General features: G+C 42.4%; 1 protein-coding gene across 1 annotated transcript in view; it reads right to left on the reverse strand.

The window, feature by feature from the left end:
* Nucleotides 1-4,567: 4,567 nt before the first annotated feature.
* The window catches only part of SLC28A3 (solute carrier family 28 member 3), a 46,483-nt gene continuing 27,928 nt past the window's right edge, over nt 4,568-23,122 (reverse strand). Inside the window, 10 exon segments of the mRNA XM_086480089.1 lie at nt 4,568-4,703; nt 9,888-10,011; nt 11,598-11,696; nt 12,485-12,566; nt 15,236-15,433; nt 17,073-17,241; nt 17,996-18,126; nt 19,283-19,408; nt 20,263-20,343; nt 21,403-21,483. Coding sequence (XP_086336215.1) covers nt 4,568-4,703; nt 9,888-10,011; nt 11,598-11,696; nt 12,485-12,566; nt 15,236-15,433; nt 17,073-17,241; nt 17,996-18,126; nt 19,283-19,408; nt 20,263-20,343; nt 21,403-21,483 — 1,227 coding nt within the window.

The following is a 23,122-nucleotide window of genomic DNA, read 5'->3' on the forward strand; positions in this document are numbered from 1 at the left end:
GTATAAGTATATGGTAACTCCAGCTTCAGTGAAGATCCCTCAAGTTTTTCTGATGTAAATAAGAGGGGAATTTGATTCAGCCTCTCGAACATGAACATCTTGTAACATTCTGATAAAAACATATTATGTTTGATATCAGATAACAGCTTGGGATAGCAGCAAGCCTCCTTATTCTGTGGGCCTGCCTGCAGTCAGGATGATGCCACAGGGGTGAACTGTGCCCCAAACTTGGGGCCTCACACCAGCTGCCCCAGGGCACGTCCACCTGTGCTGCCAGCTGCCAAGCAGGGCTCTGTGCTCCCTGTGACATGTACCTCACAAGAGCAGACAGATTCCCTTGCCCTGCACCAGTGCCCTAGACGTAGATCTGTCTCCTACCACTGCTGGTGGGACTGAAGTTCAGAGCCACCTTCCCACCTATTCACCACTGCTGAGCAACATGCTTATGCGACTTTAAAGCTACCTGTATTTACTTGAAATTTTGAGGTCTGTTAGTGATCCACAGACTCACAAAATTTGGGAACCATGGATTTATGGCACTGCATAGCGGGTGGCAGTCTGACCACTGTGCAGCAAAAACTATTTCAGTCTGAAGCAGAATTTGTATTCATATTCTGTATCTTTAGCATCTTGCCTCTTTCTACTCATGTCTTTTGTGAGAAAGAGGTGATAGCTGGTTTACAGAATATTTACTTGGCTCCATAACTCACTGTATATGACTTGTTCCTTTGACATAGTTAATTATTTACATGTTCCTAAAGATATATAGGTTGCAAGAGCTGCTGTGGTATGTAGAACTGGAAAGAGTTTATTTCAAAAGTGCACTTGTTTTTCCAACCACCTCTCAGACAATTAAAATAGAAATACTCCTGTTACCTACCAGCCTTGCCTCATTTACATATTTCAGTGCTTTCCTAGATTGGGGCCAGCGAGAACTTGTCTTACATTAAGGATAGTTTTCTTTGATTGTATATGCTCTGAGCATGATAAAGGCTACACAGTATGTTTCCTGGAACTGTTGTACACTGAACTGTGTAAAACATTTCCTGGAATTATTACTGGTGCTTTTTAGTGACTAACTAACACACTATGAATGCTACAGTACAAAGCTCCACAAGGCTATTAGGTACATACTGACATCCAGCGGGTAGCTTCTGAGGGTGTCAGATTGAGTCATGCCACCTGTGCTTCCTTAACTCGTCATCTGCATTAGTTACAAGCCATTGTGCACTGCCATGCCAGTAACCTGAAAGCAGGTAAGCTCTCCCTTTTTTGCAAGATCTTTGAAACAGGGATACCTCCATGTAGGCTTGATCCGTTATTTAATCATTACTTCCAAAATGTTCATGCAGATCTTTGAATCTACACAAGTATACAGTGTGTATTGGGTTTACGTGCAAGGCTTTGGTAGCAGGGGAGCTACAGGGGTGGCTTCTGTGAGAAGCTGCTAGAGGTTTCCCCCGTGCCCAATGGGGCAAATGCCAGCTGGCTCCAAGACAGACCCGCTGCTGGCCAAGGCTGAGCCCATCAGCAATGGTGGTAGCGCCTCTGTGACAACATAATTAAGAAGGGGCAAAAAACACCTGCACAATCACAGCTGGAGAAGGGAGTGAGAATATGTGAGAGAAACAACTCTGCAGACACCAAGGTCAGTGAAGAAAGGGGGGGAGGAGATGCTCCAGGCGCTGGAGAAGCTGTTCCCCTGCAGCCTGTGGTGAAGACCATGGTGAGGCAGGCTGTCCCCCTGCAGCCCATGGACATCCGCGGTGGAGAAGATAGCCACCTGCAGTCTGTGGAGGACCCCATTCCAGAGTAGGTGGATGCACCCAAAGGAGGCAGAGATCCCATGGGAAGCCCACACTGCAGCAGGCTCCTGGCAGGACCTGTGGACCCATGGAAAGAGGAGCCCACACTGGAGCAGGTTTGCCAGTAGGATTTGTGACCTCATGGGGAAACCACGAAGAAGCAGTCTCTTCCTGAAGGACTGCAGCTCCTGGAAGGGACCCACGCTGGAGCAGTTCATGAAGAACTGCAGCCCATGGGAAGATCTCACATTGGAGAAGTTCATGGAGGACTGTCTGCTATGGGAGGGACCCCACTCTGGAGCAGGGGAAGAGTGTGAGGAGTCCTCCCCACAGAAGAGGAAGGAGGGGCAGAAACAACAGAGTGATGAACTGACGGCAACCCTCATTCCCCGTCCCCCTGTGCTCCTGAGGGGGAGGAGGTAGGGAAATCAGAATAATGTTAAGCCTGGGAAGAAGAGAAGGGTGAGGGGAAGGTGTTTTAAGATTTGGTTTTTATTTCTCATTATCCTACTCTAATATGATTGGTAATAAATTAAATTAATTTTCCTGAAGTCAAGTCTGTTTTGCCTATGACAGTAAATGCTGAGTGATCTCCCTGTCCTTATCTTGACCCACGAACTTGTCATTATATTTTCTCTCCCCTGTCCAGCTGAGGACGGGGAGTGACAGAGTGGCTTCAGTGGCCACCTGGCATCCAGCCGGGGTCAACTCACCACAAGGACTAACAAGCATTTGATGAAATCAGATTTTTCTTCTCAGATCTGTGTGGCAGGTTCATTGTCACTGGCAATCATATTGTTGGAAAGGTGTTCCTGGGCACTGATAGTTCAAGGCCCAAGCTGCAAGAAATGCACCACATCTCTTCTGTGGAAGGAAGGCTGCTGCCTCAAGCTATATGAGAGGCTTTTTTAGAAGTTCATGCATGGTCATTTTTAATAGCTGGAGTAACCCTTTTAATCAGCTTACAATTGCAGGGATGGGAAGAGCAGCCATTTCAAAAGGCTAATGTTAAATAGAGCATGCTAGGGAGCAACAAGGAGGGAGAGTGCCAGTGCTGACTTAAGAATGTGGGGTGTGGTGTGTGTTCTGCCTGACAGTGAGTTAGTGTTTCTGATTAATTTTCCTTGAAAATATATATTTCTCTATTTCAGACTGTAAACTTATTTGAAAGCTAAACCCTGTTATAACCAGGATGTGGGCTAAAAATAGTGGACAAAACCCATGCATTTTCTTTAAGACAGGTTTGCATAAAATGTTTGAGCATATATCTGTCATAATCAGGATTAGCAACATTTCTTTAAAAGCATTGAAAACTGAGGATGAGATGCAGTCTTCTAAATCTAGGTGGATGAGGCCAAAGAAGAACACCTAACAATATTAAAACCATGATAAAAATCACAAGTAGTAGTAATACTGGCATTTATAATTTTTCAGAGGATTAAGTTAATAAATTGAGTTTTACAGGAAACTCGCATCTTTTACAGTAAGTCCAAATAAATGCTCCCTGAAAATAGCTGTGCTGGCAGCTGTCTAAGTTTATGAATTTGGATTTCTCAGAACAAATTCTGAAATAACTAATGGAAGATTGAAAAGTTAGTTATTGCTTATCAGAATAAAGTGGTTCATTTCCATCTGCACAAGTTTTATTTGGAGGGTATGTCAGGACTTTCTGACGTTCCTGTAGTTCAGCTCATTGCTTTTTTTCCAAGTCTTTGGCATTAATATGTCATAGGATAGGGATACATATACATATATTGCAATCTTTTGCAAAACAATATGCAAAGCACTTTTCAGTTTTGAAGTCCATGAAATGTCAGAAGCTTAAAAGCATAACAGACTTTCCTCTTCAAAATGATCTTCTAGAGGTCTTAAAGATCCATTAATGTTGCTTTCACAGGCAGTAGTCAGATTGTAACCTTATTTTACCCACACTTGGTTTGCAGCACAGCTCTGTTGTTTCTGGTAGGAATACTACTCTGAGTTCCTGGTTCCAGGATTAATTTTCACAATTGTTAACAACAAAGATTGAGAAGAATTGATATAGAAAACTTTCCTTGAAGTGTGGACATTTCCATCCATAAAAGTTACCTCTAAACAGGGACCAGCCTCCTGGATCATGATGTGGCCTGGATACCTCTGCAGGCAGAAGGAGGGGGACTGAGGCACACAGTGACTAGTCCCTGGTTTGGTTGCTCCAGTAACCAAGATGGTGAGGTGCACCACATGTTAGCAGCTCAGGTCACATGCAGTTATAGTTACCAGAAGAAATGTGCAGAGACTTCGGAGAGTAGTCATTTATCTTCATACAATAAAAAAACTTCCTTGGTAGCAAAATGTGAAGAAATACTATTAGGACTGGACGGCAATTCTGAATACTATTCCTAGTTCACAGCTGTCTGTAAGTATCAGTCAGATCCTCTGAATCTGATTTTCTTCTTGCCTACAGCAGTTTAATTCTGCAGATTCATCAGTTTCAGGGTAGAAATTAAATCTGAAGAATCGGGATCAGAAATGTTCTCCTTCTCTTCTGATCAATACTGGCAGGAGAGAACTGCAGCAAGAGGTATTTTGCACTTATCTCAGTTTAATTTATGAGTAATTCCAAGCAAGTTGAAGATGGAAAAAAAAGGGGTGGGGTTGGGGGGGGGTGGGGATGTTGTGGAAAAGGAAGATTTTTATTACCTTTCTACCAAGGAACACAGCTCTTATTTATGTTCTATTCCCCACCCCCACCCCCCCAAAAAAAAAAAATTAAAAAAAAATTAGGGCTTAATCCAAGCGCAATAAAAAGCAGGTCGATGCAGTATTTGGCAACATCCTTTCCAGGAACTCAGGCTGTAGTTTCCTCTGGAAAGGAAGGAAAAATCCTCTGTAGGGAACTCCTGCGAATGATTGACACTGGGGAAGGAGAGAAAAGCAAAGTCACGATATACTCTTTTTCTCTTATGGTAATCTCTCCCCCTCTCTTCCTCCACCCTGTATATGCACACACACATAGACACACACACACATGCACACACACAACTTTCTCCAAAGCAACTTTAAATATGTTAAAATTTTCATGAGAAGTGAAACAGAGTGGAGGCTTTCCAAACACCAGCCATGTGTGATGATCAGATGTTCTCCTTTTTTATTGGGGTGATGCCTGGTTTTCTGTATGAAGTCCTTGTGCCTTGCGTTTATCTTCCAAGATAACTGACATGATTGTCAGTTCACTGTTCAAGGTTTTTGCATATTCGAAGCATTTGCTTAACATTGCTTCTGGTGAAAATAGAGCAAGTTCTTGTCTTTGTAGCGATCTAGTAGTTAAAATTATGTAACGAGGAAAAGTTGGAGTGATGAAGAAATATGAATGAAGGAATGTACCAAATATCATAGATGATTTTTACTGTGCAAAAAACCTGGTTCAATGTTACGCTAAACTCTTTTCATAGAATCATAGAATAGTTTGGATTGGAAGGGACATTTAAAGCCCAACCCCTCTGAACAGGGACGTATTCAACTAGATCAGGTTGCTCAGACTGTGTCCAACTTGACCTTGACTGTTTTCCAGGGGTGGGGCTTCTACCGCCTCTCTGGGCAGCATGTTCCAGTGTTTCACCACCCTCATTGTAAAAAATTTCTTCCTTATATCTAGCTTAAATCTGCCCTCTTTTAGTTTAAAACCATTAGTCCTTGTCCTATCACAGCAGGCCCTCATAAGAAGGTTGCCTCCGCCTTTCTTATAGGCCCCCTTTAGATACTGGAAGGCTGCTATATGGTCTCCCCAGAGCCTTCTCTTCTCCAGGCTGAACAACCCCAACTCTCTCAGCCTGTCCTCATCGGAGAGATGTTTCAGTCCTCTGACCATTTTTGTAGCCCTCCTCTGGACCCACTCCAACAAGTCCGTGTCTTTCCTGTACTGAGGACTCCAGAGCTGAATGCAGCGCTCCAGGTGGGGTCTCACCAGAGTGGAGTAGTGGGATCTCACCTCCCTTGACCTGCTGGCCGCATTTCTCTTGATGCAGCCCAGGATGCGGTTGGCTTTCTGGGCTGCGAGCACACATTTCTGCGTCATGTCCAGCTTTTCATCCACCAGCACACCCAAGTCCTTCTCGGCAGGGATGCTCTCTATCCCTTCATCCCACAGTCTGTATTGATACCAGGGGTTGCCCCAACCCAGGTGCAGGACCTTGTGCTTGACCTTGTTGGACTTCATGGGGTTCACACAGGCCCACCACTCCAGCTTATCCAGGTCCCCCTGGATGGCTTCCCATCCCTCAGGCATGACAACTGCACCACTCAGCTTGGTGTCATCTGCAAACTTGCTGGGGGTGCACTTGATCCCACTTGTCATTGATGAAGATATCAAACAGCACTGGTCCCAGTATGGACTTCTGAGGGACACCACTTGTCACCGATCTCTATCTGGACATCAGGCTGTTGACCACTACCCTCTGGATGTGACCATCCAAAGAATTCCTCATCCACCGAACAGTCCACCCATCAAATCCGTATCTCTCCAACCTAGAGAGAAGGTTGTTGTGGGGGACCTTGTCAAAGACCTTATGGAAGTTCAGATAGTCGACATCTGTAGCTCTTCCTCTGTCCACTGATGTAGTCACTCCATCATAGACGGCTACTAGGTTGGTCAGGCAGGACTTGCCCTTGGTGAAGCCATGCTGGCCATCCCAAATCACCTCCCTGTCCTCCATGTGCCTTAGCACAGCTTCTAGGAGGATCTGCTCCATGATCTTCCCAGGCACAGAGGTGAGGATGACAGGTTGACAGTCCCCAAGTCCTCCTTCTACCCCTTTTAAAAATGGGTGCAATGTTTCCTTTTCTCTGGTCACTGGGGACTTCACCTGCCTGCCATGACTTTTCAAATATCATGGAAAGTGGCTTGGCAACTACATCAGCCAGTTTTCTGAGGACTGTGGGATGCATCTCGTCAAGTCCCATAGACTTGTGCATGTTCAGGTTCCTCAGGTCGTCATGAACCTGATCTTCTCTTATAGTGGGAGGGACTTTGCTCTCCCAGTCCCCATTTTGTGGTCCATACACTCAAGTGGTGTGGGAAGAGAGATTGCCTGTGAAGCCTGAGGCAAAAAAGTTGTTAAGTACCGCAGCCTTCTCTTCGCCCTTTGTTACCAGCTTGCCAGCCTTGCTTATTGGGGGGTGTATGCTTTCTTTAACCTTCCTTTTCTGGTTGATGTACCTGTAGAAGCCCTTCTTACTGTTTTTTGTGTCCCTTGCCAAGTTCAGCTCCAGCTGCGCCTTGGCCTTCGTGACCCCATCCCTACACAACCAGGCAGTGTCCCTATACTCTTCCCAGGATACCCATCCCTGCTTCCACTGCCTGTGCATTTCCTTCTTGTCCTTTACTTTGGCCAGCATGTCTTGACTCAGCCATGCCAGTGTCTTGCTGTCCTTTCGTGATTTCTTACACCTGGGGTTTGAGAGCTCTTGCACATGGAAAGTGTCCTTAAAGCTCTGCCGGCTCTGTTCTGCACCCTTGTCCCTGAGGGAAGTTTCCCTGGGGGTCCTATTGACTAAGGCCTTGAACAGCTGGAATTTTGCTTTCCTAAAATTCAGGGTCCTGGCTTTGCTCTTCCAGCTCCTCCTGTTTGTTACCCATGCTGCGTGCATTGATGTAGACGCACTTCAGCAGGGCTGTCGGCCTTGTCAACTTCTTAGAAGAACACACCTTAATTCCTTTGAGGTCTTTCACCAGTGTTTCCCTGTTGTCTCCTATTACCTCAGAAACCCATAAGACTTCAATGGTGCTGCAGTGTACCCAGCATACCTCGGGGCAACAGGCTGAGGGTCCTCGCTAGCACCCTGTCCCTCTAACCATGGTGTGTCATCCCACAGCTTGTCACAGGCAAGCCTGATGTTATCCCCTTCCCCCTTAGAGTCTAGTTTAATGCTCCGTCAATGACCTCCGCAAACTTCTGAGCCAAGACCTTCTTCCCTCTTTGAGAAAGGTGAATCCTGTCTGATTTGGAACATGAGGTTGCAAGAACAGAAATTCCTTGCAGCGATATGCAGGCACTGATGTTCAGGCAGAAGCTGGTGATCTTGATACCAACATAAATGATTTTTAATTTTTTTTCTGAATAGTTGAGATCTAAAAATATTACCATAAAAATAAGGCCATCTTACATATTGTATATACCTGTATTCAAAGCTACATTTTATGCCAAGACATGCAAGAAATAGATGTGTCAAAAGAATACTACATAGAAAAAGAATCACCTGAAGTTAGAATTGGAATTTTGATTCCTAACATGAGGAGTTAAACATCATAAGAAATTTTAAGTTGCTACAAGTCTTGATACCAAGAAGATGTAACAAGATACCTCTCTACTACACACACAAAAAAATCTATTTTAGTTAAAGTGAGGGTTGTGAAGGCAGATCCAGTGAAGTCAAAACAATTCTGAAAAATTTCCCCATTTGAGGACTTTGTCAGGAGAATTTTTGCAGGTTAGGTTACAGCAACATTATTACATTTATATTGTATGTTTTTGTTGTAGAGAAATGCTCAATCTTAGAGCATTGTCTTTGCTAAAAGAGATATTAAAAGAAGGATCAAGCTCTATTTTCAATAGCACGGGAAAAAGACGAATTAGAGTATTTATTTCTGAAGTAATTAGTCGTGAAAATGGAAAAAAAAGGCAGGACGTTAGGACAAATTTTAAAGCTTCTTGCTGTAGTCTGAATACATAGACCTTAGGTTCTTGTCCTAGGTTACAGTGCAAAATGTGCCAAAAGGAAAAAAAAAAAAAAAAAAAATTCTATTACCATCTTCAGGAGCTGTTGAGACCAGGTGGGGCGGTGCTCCCTGCCTCCCCCCTCTGGACTATCTTCTGTTAATGGGCACATCAATGCCTTATCGCCTGACCCATAGATAACTTGCTCCTGGACTATCTCCTGTTAACGGCCCATCAAGGAACTGCCTCACGACTCCCCATCCCATTGTGAGATGCTCCGCCCGGGGGGAAGGAGCCAAGCAGTCCATGCTAAATAAAACCTGAAATCTCAAACACCCTAGCAGCCTTCTTCCACCGGATTCCCAGAGGAGCTTTTTCCCCCCACTGGAGTTCCAGAGGACAAGAGCTACCTACCTACCACTGGACCTTCGGAGGAAGACCAGACTCTTTTACCTGATCGCTGCTTCAACAGAACTACATCCATCGCTTCAGGAGGACTGCAGCCACCATCTTATCGGACTGCTACTGCCACCCTAACAGGGTGTCAGGTTGTATTTCTGACTCTGTCAGTGTAAACCAGTAGGTTGTTTGTTTTTTCCTTGCCTTGTGTTATATATGTGTATATATATATTAGTAAAGAACTGTTATTCCTATTCCCCATATCTTTGCCTGAAGGCCCGTTAATTTCAAAATTATAATAATTTGGAGGGAAGGGGGTTGCACTTTCCATTTCAAGGGAGGCTCCTGCCTTCCTCCGCAGACACCTGTCTTTTCAGACCAAGACAGTTCTTTGTGAGATAGTGTTAAATATGTCTGAATATATTCCTTATTTAGTACCATAATTTATTTCTTCTCTGTCTTGGATAGAAAATTATCAAATACAATTTACCTCAGAAAAATTTTCTATTTCAAATATGTGTAAAGTTTTCTGTATAAACAGGCATGATTACTATTATCTTCATCCAGATTCATAGACAGCAGAAGGAAAATCTCCTGGCTTTTTTCAGCTAGAGTTATCCTCAGATGCCATGTTAACATTATGTTAGTTCAATTATTTATTTTTTGTTAATATTTGAGATGAACCTGTGCTAGACCAATGAATCTTTACATGATAATCTATCTTTAACCTTTTGGGAAGCTCAGGTTTGGACAAAGATGTTTTGAGTTCTCTGTTGGTTCTGTTTGTATTCAGCACGTAATAGAGAAATGCCCAAGAAAAGGAAAATAATTCAGCAGCTTTAAAATATTAATTTCTTTAAAAGATGCAAGTTCATGGAAAACAGGTACCTAAGTAGAAAAGCTAAATCCAGAAAATAAAATTAGGCTTTCAGAGAACATGTGATCTCCCTAAATTATGCTGACAGAAGCACAAAAACTTCCTCCATACCTGGTGAAGAGTCGCTGGCAACATTCAACTAGCTCTGTGCGGTTGGCAGGGAAATCTGTGGAGTTGAAGGCATTTCCTAGTAAGATGTGGCAAGGAGCTTCCGGATGAGGGACAGCCAGCATTCCTGTGAAGTTAAGTAATGAATTTCTTAATGAGTAATGTAGAGGAAGGTAAGACTTGGGATCGTCAGTCACTGGGGCATGGTCAGACAAAGCATTCTGAATGAGGCTGATATGAAATCACCCTCTGAGATACTTCTGTAAAGGTGCCAGATTAAAACCTTGAACTGTGGATTTTTTCAAAAATCCAAATCATTTTACAGAACTGGATGAAGGAGTGACCACAAATTTTTTATATGTAGAAATTAAACTGTGGTAACCTGTTACAGTTAGATTACTTTGGGGTTTTGCCCCTTCTAATGCTACTAAAAAGGTGATGCTAGTGGCTTTCTCACTGCTGGGCAAGTGTGCTTTCATTAACTGAAATGGAGCTATGCTGCATTTATAGCAATGCAAGTAAATACAGGAGCTTTTCTTTCATTTTATATGGAGATAGTTATGGTTCACTTCGCTTTGCATTGCTAGATGTTCTCTATAAATAAATAGGAATGTCAGCAGTCATTGCAGTAATGGAGAAACAAAAATATGAAAGTGACAGCTCCTTCTAGTAAGTAGTGTTGTGGAATCCAGACACATTTTTAATATGTTCTTATCTTAACTGGGGTAGTAGAAATTGCTTGGCCCTTTTACCTTCTTCTGGGCATAAGGAAGGCATTTGTCATGGCAGGAGTGGGTAGAATGTAATTTTCTTTCCAAAGCAGATTTTATTGTTTTGGAAAGATTTCCCAGTGGCAGTTCACAATTTTATTTTTAAAGCCAGGACTGTGAAATGACATATTTGATGAGACTTCTTGATTCCTCAGTTATACAGAATAGTGTCATGTATTAAAACATTATGGAGGGCTGTGAGACTAATGACATATCAAGTGTCTAGCATGACTCATTCTATAACCTTCAGAAAATAGTGTGGGCTCATCCTTAAAATTCATTGCTGCAACGAACACAAAGGGATAGGGAAGCTGTGGCAGAAACAGATGTGCTGTGATAAAGCACCAAGATCTTTCTTCACTGGAGGGATTTGGGTGCTTTAACCTTCATCATGCAAGTCCGCATATCACATGTTCAGAAAAGAAATCTGGGAAAGTGATTGGTAACTATTGGAGATAAAATTTATCAGCTAAATCATATCTGGTCAATTAATTAATCTTTTGAATAATTAATACTATATTCTTTTTAATTTCCTCCCTAAAATGGGTGTTACTTTGTGACTTTTTACTCAGCTTTAAGGTGAGACCTTGAAAATAAGGGTCTGCTGTTGAGTCCCACCTTAGCACAATTTCATTAATTCAAATGCTCTGTGGGAGTACTATTAGCCCAAAATATCAGTCTAACATTAAGTCAAAAAGTTATCCAGATTCACCCTTGCTCCTTCTCTGTTACACCCTTCTTTTATTTATTTTGTCCATTTCTGCTCCAGACATAATGGGAGAAATAAAATAAATTTTTCATTTTCCATACTGACTTTTAATCCTGCCAAATCCGAAAATACTAGCATTCCAGTGTCCGGAGTCGCCTAGCTGTGCCTCTCGTACCGACGCACTGCCACCCGGTGGTCCCTGACTATAAGAGAGAGCAAGTTTGGACACGGTACCTGCAACGCAGGCTGTCATGAAACAAGCGACAGTTCCTGCAATCATTGCTCTGAAAGCACCACCGGCTATTTCCTTTTTTTTTGAGGGAGCAATACTTGCTGGAAGAAAATGAAAAGTGTGTGTCAAACATAAATTCATACAAATATAAAGAAGATGATCTTGCCACCTGTCCCACCACAAGAGGAAATTCCCACCCTGCAGTTTGAACAAGGAGAAACAAGGGAGAGACGTTTCTAGCACACCATTTTAGGCCTCCTGCCAATGTTGGCTCTTTTTGTTAAGAAGGTGGCTTCTGTACAAAATGGCAGGTTCTGTTTGCTTTGGCAGTTTGCACATCCGTGCTGGCCAACGGCGGCTTTCAGGAGCAAACCCTGAGTACGGCACCAGGATCCTGTCCCGTGGCTGGGTCCTGCTCCTCCCCTGCTGGCACTGCAGAGCTCATCTGGGCACCAGGGTAAAGACCACCAGCAATTCCAGCTGCATGGTGAGGAACCCAGGTGGTTTTTCAATTTTTCTTTCTCCCTCAAGATCTGAAAAGCCTTTTTTTTTTCCCCTTTCTCTACAAGCCTCCTGCATATATGTGACATTTTTACAGGAAACAACCAACTTTGCCCAAGTGCTGTAGTAGTTCAGGCTTGAGGTTTGAGGGCTGGACAGGAAGACCTATCGACTGGGCTTTGTCCCCTCACCTTCAGCCCTTCTCCCAGCACCACCATGCCAAATCTTGCACCCTGTGGGAGCCCTTCCATGCACAGTTGGGTGCTGGGTCTTGACAAAGCAAGTGCTTAGCTCCTAATGCTGCTAAGCTTCACCCACAGTCTGCTCCTTTGGGTGTTTTCTTTGGGATCTGCTTGACAAATAAACTGTACATGAGAGGTATTCTTACTCAGGCCTCCTATTACTAGTCCAAGGGAGCCGAAGTTGGCAAACCCACAAAGAGCATAGGTGGCAATGACTTCAGAGCGAACCTGGAAAACAAACACACATCCTGATGAGTTTTTCGAGACAGTTCATGCTGACTTAAGAGGTCTGAAAACACAGTATTGTGGCCCAGGGCTCTGAGTACTGAAATCACTCCGGTTTGCTTGATTGCTGTCCCAGTGTGCAGCTTTCAGCAAGGTAGGCTTTGTTTTGCTAAAAGGTGCAGGCTTTCATGCCCATTGCCTATGTAGGACTCATAAAGCATGTCATAGTTTTATTTTTCATGTGTATTGCTGTGCCTTGTTGAATTGAGTACTAGTAATTAAAGACAAAAAAATAATTATCTTACTAGTGTCAAGTTAGCTGCTGTTTTCTGATGGTATGAGTCAGAGAGACTTAACTCAGCTTGTTGTTCATAGTTGGACTGCCTCTGCAACACTGTTGAAACCTCAAATGTTTGGTATGTGTCCCTGACTTCTTTGTCCCTGAACAGAGGGCTCCATGTACAAAACTGCTCTGTGTGTGCTCCGCCCTGTGCACAGAAGAAAAGGGAAATGGGTCTCCTAGAGAGTGGGTGCTTTGATGTGATAACAGGCAGAGGGACATCATGATTTTGGAATCCCCATTAGCATCTTACTTCCTTCCTGACTTCAGCCACGTTACTCCCCTTGGGCAACACCAGCTCAGTTTGGACCTCACAGCAGAGACAAGGTTGGGTTGGTGTTTTGCAAGGTCTGCAAACCTTGCAAACCTTCACACAGATGTAGTTTAAAATTTTTGGGAAAGAAGGCAACATATCTCAGCAAATGGATTTTTGTTCCCTTGGCAGCTTTGAACTCCTATTCACTGTGTTTTAGACCTGAGCTGAAGACACTTGAGTGAGTGTTCTAGTAGGTTTCCGGTTTATTAGAAGTTTCTCTGTTTCCATTCCTCTTTTATGAAAACCAATTTGTAGATATTTTCAATCACTCTGCACATATGCAGCAAAATGCTTTTCAAGTACCCACTCTACCTGTTTTTCCTAGAAAAGGCTCAGTGTACTGTGATTTCCCTGCTTTCACTTGTACTTTCCTAGCTCTGAAAACAGGAAGCCTTGTTATCACTGACTCAGGTGAGGGAGTTCAGAAGACTGCTTTTTTGCTCACTCTGACTGAGTATCTCTGCCTGTATGTATTAGAGAGTTCTGAAGCCAAAGAGAAATCAAGAGTGGAAGTGAAGCGCACTCTCACCTGAACAGTTGTGCCATGATTAAATGGTTACTGAGCAATTTTTACTAGAGTTATGAATCTAAATTATTTTTATATCTCAGAGTTTTTACCATGGAAGATAATACAGCTCTTTACAGTTATTAGAAGTGAACATGGAAGTTCTATATGACAAAAAAAAAAAAAAAAAAGGAAAGAAAAAATGGTGAAACACAGTTGATGGAATCTGCATTTTAAGGCTGACTTCTGGATTAAAAAAACACCCGTTTACTCATTCAGGAGTCCAGAGCCATATTCGCCTTGTAGAATGTAGCATGACTATAGCAGGGCAGATCAAAGGTCCATTTAGCCTAGCATCCTATTTCCAGGAATACCAGGAATGCTGGTAATGGATGCTCAGGGAAATGTGTGAGCATTTGATCAGACCAGACTCTCTACCTCCACTTACAAAAATATGTTCTGGTAATACGGAATGCAAGTGGTCAGGAACATGTTTTTGGTTTTGTATATAAGTCAGGCATGCACAGCATCACACCAGATTAAATGAAGATTAAAATCTGTACAAAAGGATGCTTCCTAATTAAGGGTGCTCTACAGTAACAATTTGTCTTGATTTGTCTTGAGGAAAGGCTGGTGCAGACTTAAAGCCAGATATTATAGTTTTTGTTGACTGAGCTCAGAATGAGGACAAATTCAGCACAGACTGTGCATGTGGATGCCAGATGGGGGAGCAGTCATGGCTGCAAAGTTCAGCCTTGATCACTGCATGCTCTTTGTCCCTGTGCACACATCTAGGATGCCTTTTGTATTACCATCCTCTAGGTTTCTTCCTCAGTGCCTTGTAGTAGGAATTATGTATCCTGTTGGGTGAATCTGAGTGGACATGTGAATAAGAGGTCATCCCAGGCTTTGGCTGGACGTCCTCATGCAAACTAACTTTCATTGGCAATTGAAACAAACTGGTTGGACTCAGTGTGGCAAGGGAGGTGTATGCCCTGTAGACACGTCTTGTGTTACTGCCCTCCACACAGGGGGCAATAACGGCCAGCAGAGGTGTGCCAGTAATACCTTAAATGCCATCAGCTAAAGATTGCTGGATGCCTCTCTTGAAGCTTAATGTTTGGCTAAACCTCTGCAGGCAGGAGGATCCTCCAGTTCTTGCCCAGAATTTTATTGGGAGTGTATGTCATAGGGAAGTGCTAGCTAAGAATGAGGTAAGAAGAAACTCACCTTGAAGACAGCCTTCGTCTTAAACGCAGTGACCTGTGGGACACTGCATGTTCCCCAAAACTGTGCCTTCCTTTTGCTATAGTTGTTTGAGACAACTACTGTGATGACAGCCCTGGCAGCCTCACAAAGCAATGCTAAGTTTTTGTAATTTAACTCTGTCACTGAAAGACACACTTTAGAGTAATATGCAACCATTTTCCCTTTATGCCCATATTGAAAAAAAAGTTGAGTATCAGCACAAAAGTATCCAATCAATCTGTAGAATAGAAAATGTTACTTACAGTCATGTACTGTTTCACACCATTAATGTACATGCTCCCACCCTGTTTTCGGTTGTGAATCAGTTTTGAGAGGCGCTCATAAGCCACAAATTCATTGAAGAAAGTTTTGTAACCTAGTAGTCCACCGACAATAAAACTGTCTTCCCAGTCTACCCCCATCATGAAAGAGAATGGCATGAAGACGTAAGCACAAATGTTCTGCAAAATGTATAAGACAAAGCAGGTCAAAATATATGGCTGGTCAAAGAACGATAACGTGCGATAAATTCTCTAAACATAAAATGAGGATGATTTCATTTCAGCAGAGTTGAATTCTGACTTGCCAACACATCTGGGAGATTTGAGGGCTTTTAATACTAAGGTATGCTTGACTAATTTTTAAAAGACTAACACAAAATCTATGTATAACCAAGTAATTAGGTATGTCCCTAATTTTGCACCTGGAGTAAACCAAAACTTTCTGTGCCTTTTCTCCCTGACAATGGCTTCAGATTAGGCATAGTGTTTGAAGCAAAGAAGGAGTGTTGAATTAAAAGAGCTGATAAAAGAATTGAGAAGTCTAGTTCTTCCGATGATTAAATCAAGTGTGTTAATGAACATGATTAATTACTAGGTTATTGGAGTCCACCTAGTACAAAAAGACTTGTCTCTGCATAAAAGCTGTGCATCTGACATAATTAAAGCTGCGCCTTTTTTCCTAGCATTAGAAGTTTTATGCAAATTTAAAAAAATTTCCCATACAAGAGTATAGCTTATTTTTATACAAGAGAGAAAATAGGTCCAGCTGTAAAAGGGTTTGGTCAGATTGTCCTTAGTGAATGTAACTGAGGTGTCTGAGCAGTTACAATTCCTGGTTGGTTTCTCTGCCTGCAAAAGGCTAGAGTTTAGTGTCTCCCAAAATGGATGTATGGCTGAATGCAACATGTCTGTAGGTTTCAGCTCCTTGTGGGTTATCCGTTTGTTCAAATCTTACCCCATCCAGCAGTTATTAAAATACCAGCTCTTGCATGAATGTGGCTGAGGTATGCATACTTGTGCCTTTCCTCTGCTGCTTGTGTCTCTGCAGTGGGATAATCTGTGGAAGCTGTGCAGGGTAACATCTTAACATTGCTGAAGCCACATCTGCTGTAAGTGTCAATTCACTTCTGCAGCATCTTTATCATAACATTATATCTGTGTTTCACATGGGATTTTATTAGGAGGTAGCAAAACAAAAAGCCCCAAACCACTGATTATTGCATTGGGTCAAAAATGATGTATTGACCTAGGTTAAAAAAGAAGTCCTGTTTAAAACCTGTGAGCATTACTGAGTGATTTGGGTGCAGTTTTACAATTTAATTGTGTGAAGAACTAAGTGGTATTGAGTAAGCGTGGGTTCAGACTAGTCTGGCCTTGCCCCAGTGTCCTTATCTAAATGAAGCTAGTGACCATTAAGGCCTTGATAGGGCTCTCTGAAGCTAAAGCCATTTTAATGTTTAGCTGAAGGAGATGTTAATGGCTTGCCAAGTGTGTAACTGACAGATATGCTGCGCTGCCAAGTCAGAAGAGGCAGGTATTGGTACACAACACTCTGTAAACATACTCTGCTGGTTAGCAACAAAACCAGAGGGAAGCTATACATGGACTAATGGATACAGAAATATTTACATGGCAACAGTATTACTTCAGCTGTAAAGACATTTTTCAAGAACATGCACAATGCACATAAAAATACATGGGTTTAGATTGTATTAAAAATAACAACAAAAAACCACACAACAAAACCACACAGGCACCTAATTTGAGAAAGACAAATTATGCATGTAAATAAGCTGCATGAAGGGTCTGGAGACCATACCTCAAAGTTCAGTTGTGGATAGTCAAACAGATTGCCCACCCAAGAAAGAGCTGAGTCAAGGAAAGCCAGCAGGGCAAGGAAGGAGATCAGATTCACAGCGATGTTTGCTATCAGCAGGATGGAGGTAGAGGCACCTTGACTGGCTGCTTCCAGTAGGTTCTTTGATTCACTTTATCAACGAAAAGAAAACCAAAGTGTTAACATTTTTAAATTCAAGAACAAATCATAGGACTAAAAAGTTACATGGACTTGATTAGAAATCTACTACTGAAGCTATCTGTTCACTCGTAGGAAAAATAATGATGAGGTGGAGTAAGCTTTAGCTCTCGATCCTCATGGGAGCCACTGGGAGGGTATGCATTTGGTGCCTTGAGGATAAATTCTGGCACATTTGGGGTAGGGAAAGATCTGGACCATGTTTCTGTACTGTGACTGCTTGTGGCACCACTGGAGGAGGGAGTGGGCACGGCTCTTCTTCCAGAGCATCTGCATCTTCCTGCAGAGATGCCTGGGCTGATCGGACACAGCTCCATACAAACCTTTTTGCTTTGCTTGTTCTGAAATGAAGTGAGTCTCCCTGCAGATGGGCAACAAGTTTGCTGCTCTCGTTGAAAGGATTGCTGCACTTTTGCTTTTCTATGTCTGTATTTACAGATTTGTTACAAAGCAAAGACAGCAACAGAGGAAATGGGAAAACCTCTTGGTGACTCATACCAGGTAGGCAGTTCCTCTTTCTTTGGAGAGTTTACTGTCTGGCCCAGGCCCTTGGCATCTCTGTGCCTCTCCCAATGGGCAGTGATACCTCCATATGTTGTAATGGGGCAATTTGTTCCTTGCATACCTACCACATTCTGCCCCTAAAGCTTACGTGTGAGGAATTGTTTTTCCAAATCTCATTTTTCCATAAGCCTAGATCAGCTTACCCTTTTGCCATTTGTAGGCCACTCCTCAGAGTTACTGTAGGCTTTTCAGTTTCAGGCCAGAACAGTTTGGAGGCAGCTAATGATGCTGGTGCTGACATGACAGAAGCCGTCAGCAGGTGGGAGGCAGAAACCTAGAATTCCAGGTGACAGAAAATATGCTGTGTTAACCATACCATGCACAAACATGGAGGAAAGCAATTAAAATTATTAGATGCTTGGATGATTTTTCTGCAGGAGGTCATTAAAAAGTTCACATTACTCATGAGGAAAAGAAGATAATGCACAATACAGAAGAAAGCTAATTTGAGACAGGAAAAGTATGGAGCAATCTTTCCAAGAGACAAACTGCTTCACTCCTCTCTAGTGGCAAGCCAAAAGGCAAAAGAAACAAAAAAAAGCCAAGTCCATTGAGTGCGGCTGGGTGTGGCAAGAGCAGAGCAGGTAAGTGAGAGCTAGCCTTCCTTAACACTCCCTGTAGGCCTTGCAGTGGCATAAAATTGAGTTTGTGCCTTGAAGTTGTGTTTAAAACCAATAAATTTACATGGCCTAACATAAATTCTTTCATTCACCTTTCACCTCTTGTTCCACAAATTTCTACACAACTTCTTTGCTAACTTCTGCAGTATTTCCATCTCTCCTTTTCTTCTCTTATGCTCTTGGTCTTTTTAGCCAATACTCCCTTCTTGCCTCTGCCTCTCCAACGTGTTTTATTCAAATACGGAACTAATGTATTTATCAACCACTCCACGGTGACTCTGATCATAAATCACACCTTCAACCCTGCTTGAACCCTTCTGTCTTTGTGCTGCCAGCCCCTTAGCAGGCGAGACATTTACTACCCATGTTTGTTCAGCATCACCAGAATCTCAGTCACAAGTCAACTCCTTAGGCTCAGATGGCTAGCAACAGTTCCTGAATGACTCTATCTATATCACTGCCACGGAAGTGGGAACATTGATCTGTTAGTTAGGATATTCCACATGTCAGTTCATCTGTAGGAAAGTATACAAATCAGTCATTTCCTTGCAGCTATGGCAGGAAGTCTCCCTGTATTACTTAGGCAGATATTTGTACTACTTGACAGTGTCTTCAAGGTCAGACCTTGGCACGATTTTACTGCCAGAAGACAGTAGATTTTTGTGGTTAATTCCTTCAGGAAAAAAAAAAAAAAAAAAAAAAGAAGACGGGAATGATTCAGGTATACTTCCAAAGCATTTCAGCTAGGCCTCTATACTTACGTGATTTCAGATAAATAATATATTTTCCATTTCTCTTTCCCCATCTTACCCCAAAAGAAATATATGCTCCTAAGACACTTCCAGCAATAGTTGAGAATCCTGCTGTCATGACCGCATGGAGTTCGGCTTTGGTGATGTATGGTAAGTAGGGCCGTACCAGGAGAGGAGACTCTGTCTGGAAGTGAAAAACAACCTCCAAATTAAGAACTTCCTAATAAACCCTCAGAGGTTTATTCTATTAACAGGGCAGAAAAATGAGTGTCTGCATCACACATTCCTAAGTGTCTTTGATTAGTTAATCTTAGTGCTAATGAGTGTTCTGAATATTAATAGGTTGGGGGTTTTTACCCCAAGAAGAAAAATTGTACCAACATCCATCTTATCTGAAGACAATTCTTGCTGGTTTGCTGTCTCACACAAAGGCCTAATAAAATTGCCAAGAAATCCTAACCCAGTTCTGAGTGAGTTAGGGACAGCCACAGGTCTGAGCCGCAGGCAAAGATGTTACTTGTTCATTTTTCCACATTGCTCTGAAGCCTGGGACAGACACTGCTCTAGTGTGGGTTTAATGGATTTCCCACTAAAGCGGACTGTTAAGAGTCTGTCTGCTTTTGTGGCTAAGGCCTTGGCACAGCCAGCGCTGGATCTTAGTTTTCAGCATTGTCTGTCTCTCCTGCCCTCGCCTGCCTCATGTGCCCTCTTTTCATCCCATTTGCCTTTTCAGTTGAAAAAATCTTGAAATTGTTGTTTCTTCATAGCCTTGGAGTAGTCTGGTAGTCATTTTAAGGGGGATCTATCACCTCTATTATGCTTGACACTCTGTTGGGAAAACATAGTTCCCCAAACCCACACCATTGTGCATTCACTGCCGACATATGAACATACTGGAATTCTGGAAATCAATCACCAGTCCTGCTGGAGCCTCGTACGAAATTATCATTTTTTTTTATACACAGAAGCCTGCTGAACAGCAATAATTCACAATATTCAGTTATCCTGTGCTAGCATGTTTTCTGTGCTTCAACTCACCTGTCCCACAAATATGTTACCCGCAGCTACCAGAGATTCAACAGGAGTTGTTCCCATGAAAATTTGCATTACCCAACCAACCTAAAATGATTAAAAAAGAAAAAAACCCCACATTGGTCTGCCTATTCCATGCACATCTTCAATTAATCACATCAATGTAAAAGTTCTGAAACACCTTAAATATTTCCTGAATTAATTTTACCTTCAAGACATGGCATGTTCAATTAGTAGTAGCATGTTGAAATAAGACAGAGCAGGATTCATTTAACTGATGTGAGAATGCTCTAGGCTCCTCCTGGGCACTAAAATATTAAACTAAATTAATCAAAGCAGATATTTTGATGTGTATTTATTACTTATGTACCTGTCTAAAGGGACTTGGATCATATGAAGGGAAAAAAATGTGAAATTTAGATTAAGACCAAAAATGTCTCGTAGATATTTTAGCACACTATTTCAGCTAAGTGGGGTTTGTGGTGCTTGTATAACAATCCTGTGAATGAGAAGGACAAAGGACTTTGAAAGAGTATCTTCAACTAAGGTTTAACTACCACCATGTAGGAAGCTCTTTTCTCTCATGTAAGTTCATTGGGCAGATGGGGCAGGAAGTGGACTTTCTGTGAACTTTCTCCTATCTCAGCAGACACTGACACTGGGCATAGGACCTGACAGAAATGAAGACTTGGAGCACAAGGTGAGGAACCAGCCTCTGATCTTATTCTAGTGATCTGTGGTAGGAAAGTATATGCAATTGCTACTGCAATGCTTTGCAGAAAGCAGAAATCCACTATCTGTTACATAACCTCCATCCTGCACTTTGGGGGCTGGGAGACGGACAGGCAGAAAGGAAGATTTAAACAGGTATGGCATCTGGGGAATGCTAAAGCTAGCCAGGCAAATCTAGCAATTACTATGACATCAGCAATAAAAACAGGTTGGGGTAGGAAAATGTGCTATATGAGGCCAATTAAGATTTTGCAGTGGTAACATTTGGAACTATTTCCAGGTTAAAAATAACCAACTATTTTTCATATGTCTACCCCTGAGCAGCTTGGTCAGGGCCAATGCTACAGTTCGGATGCATGTGTTCAGGAGTGTCCCATACTAGGCAAATGAGTACCTACCGGCAAAAATTCATACCTTTCCAGTGAGCCACTGCATGAATCCAACATGGTAAAGCATAGACATTACTGTGCTGAAGAAAACCACAATTGGCAGGACCTGATTTGGACACACAAAATCATTAGCTCTCTTCTGGAGTGGTTTTCCTGTCCTTGATTCTGTAAGCCATTTAATTTTTTTAAAAAGAGGCTCATGTTTCTGGAAATACATTTCAAGGTACTGAAAATTCATCATTGAGTTTACACTTAGACTGTAAAATTTTTAACTTTCTAGAGTTCATTGTTTATCTTTCTGCTGGAATGAACTATTTTTCATGTATCTACATAATTTTCTAACAGGACTGGAATAGTCTTGAAACTGTCTGGTTTAATATGATATGCATTAATTTATAGCCATGTTTAAGTCAGCTCAAACACTTACTGGGCAATGGCATTGTGTTGGGTTTGTGCCTGGCAGGGTTTTGGTAGCAGGGGAGGGGCTACAGGGGTGGCTCCTTTAAGAAGCTTCCAGAAGGAGCCACCAGTGCCAAGTTGGACCTGCCTCTGGCCAAGGTCGAGCCAATGACCACCTCTGCAATAACATATTTAAGAGGGGAAAAACCTGCTGGGAAAGTCTGCCTTTGGTAATGGAGGAGAGGAGGGGGATGTGAGAGAAACAACCATGCAGACACCCAGGTCAGTGAGGAAGGAGAGGGGAGGTGTGGTGGAGCAGAGATGCCCCTGTGGCCCGTGGTGAGATGGGGGGCCGAGGTTGGGGGTGTATACTTATTAAATACAAGGCACACTTAACAGGTGTATACTTATTAAACACAAGAAGTGAATATAAATCTCCTTCTAGTGGAGAATGAAGGAAAAATGTTTTTTCCATAACCATATAATTTAAAAGAATTGCATGAATGCCTAACCCACTGTCTGATGGATTATTAAATGTGTTGTTCTGTGTTAGTATACAACAAGAAGAAAAATCCCCCAAAAGGTCCAAAATTAGGCAGACAGATGTGTTACAGTAAAAACAGTACCACTAACACTAGGAAGCTTTTATGTGTGTTCAACTGAGGGCATAATGCATTAAAAATAAAACCAAGGAATAGAATTAAAAAGAACAAAATACTTTGTTAGTTCAGACCTTTCCAGTAAACAGAAGCTGTGCCTTTCTAGAGGAGAGTTAATACTATCAGCAATTTCGATAAAGATTTGAAAACTCAATTTAGATGATCAGAACCTTTTGCTGAAAGAAGAGTGCAATTTGCAGTTATCATTGTACTCTTCAAGAAGTTAATACGAGACAGCTTTCTCTAGTTTGATTCTCTTACCCTTTCAGCAATCCTCTAGGTGTGGTCTGCCGTGCAGTGATAGCAGAAAGCTTAGTGCAGTAAAAGGAACAACTTTCTCCCTTGCCTTTTCCCTCCTGCCGTTTCCCCTCCCTGTTCTTAAACATGTGCTAGCTGAAGAGGCATCTGGCTCCCAGCTGTCTCCGTACCTTAGCACGAGTAGGGACCGTCACAATGCCAGTAGAGAAATGGGTCTGGAGAGGTGGCGGGCAGACAGGCAAAGGCCGACTGTCTCTACTGGATAGTAAAAACTGTAAACAAGTGCCCTCCCATCTTTCACTCCAAATGGATGAGAAGAGCTCTCAGGTTTGAGAGTTATGGCTTGGTTTTAGCTGAACAAGTGAGAAACCAATGTTCTGCCTATGGTGACTGACAGCTGGCACCCTTCTGCCTGTTTCTCATGCCCAC

The sequence above is a fragment of the Leptosomus discolor genome, chromosome Z (assembly GCF_034619465.1).
Source record: "Leptosomus discolor isolate bLepDis1 chromosome Z, bLepDis1.hap2, whole genome shotgun sequence".
Taxonomy (NCBI): Eukaryota; Metazoa; Chordata; class Aves; order Leptosomiformes; family Leptosomidae; genus Leptosomus; species Leptosomus discolor.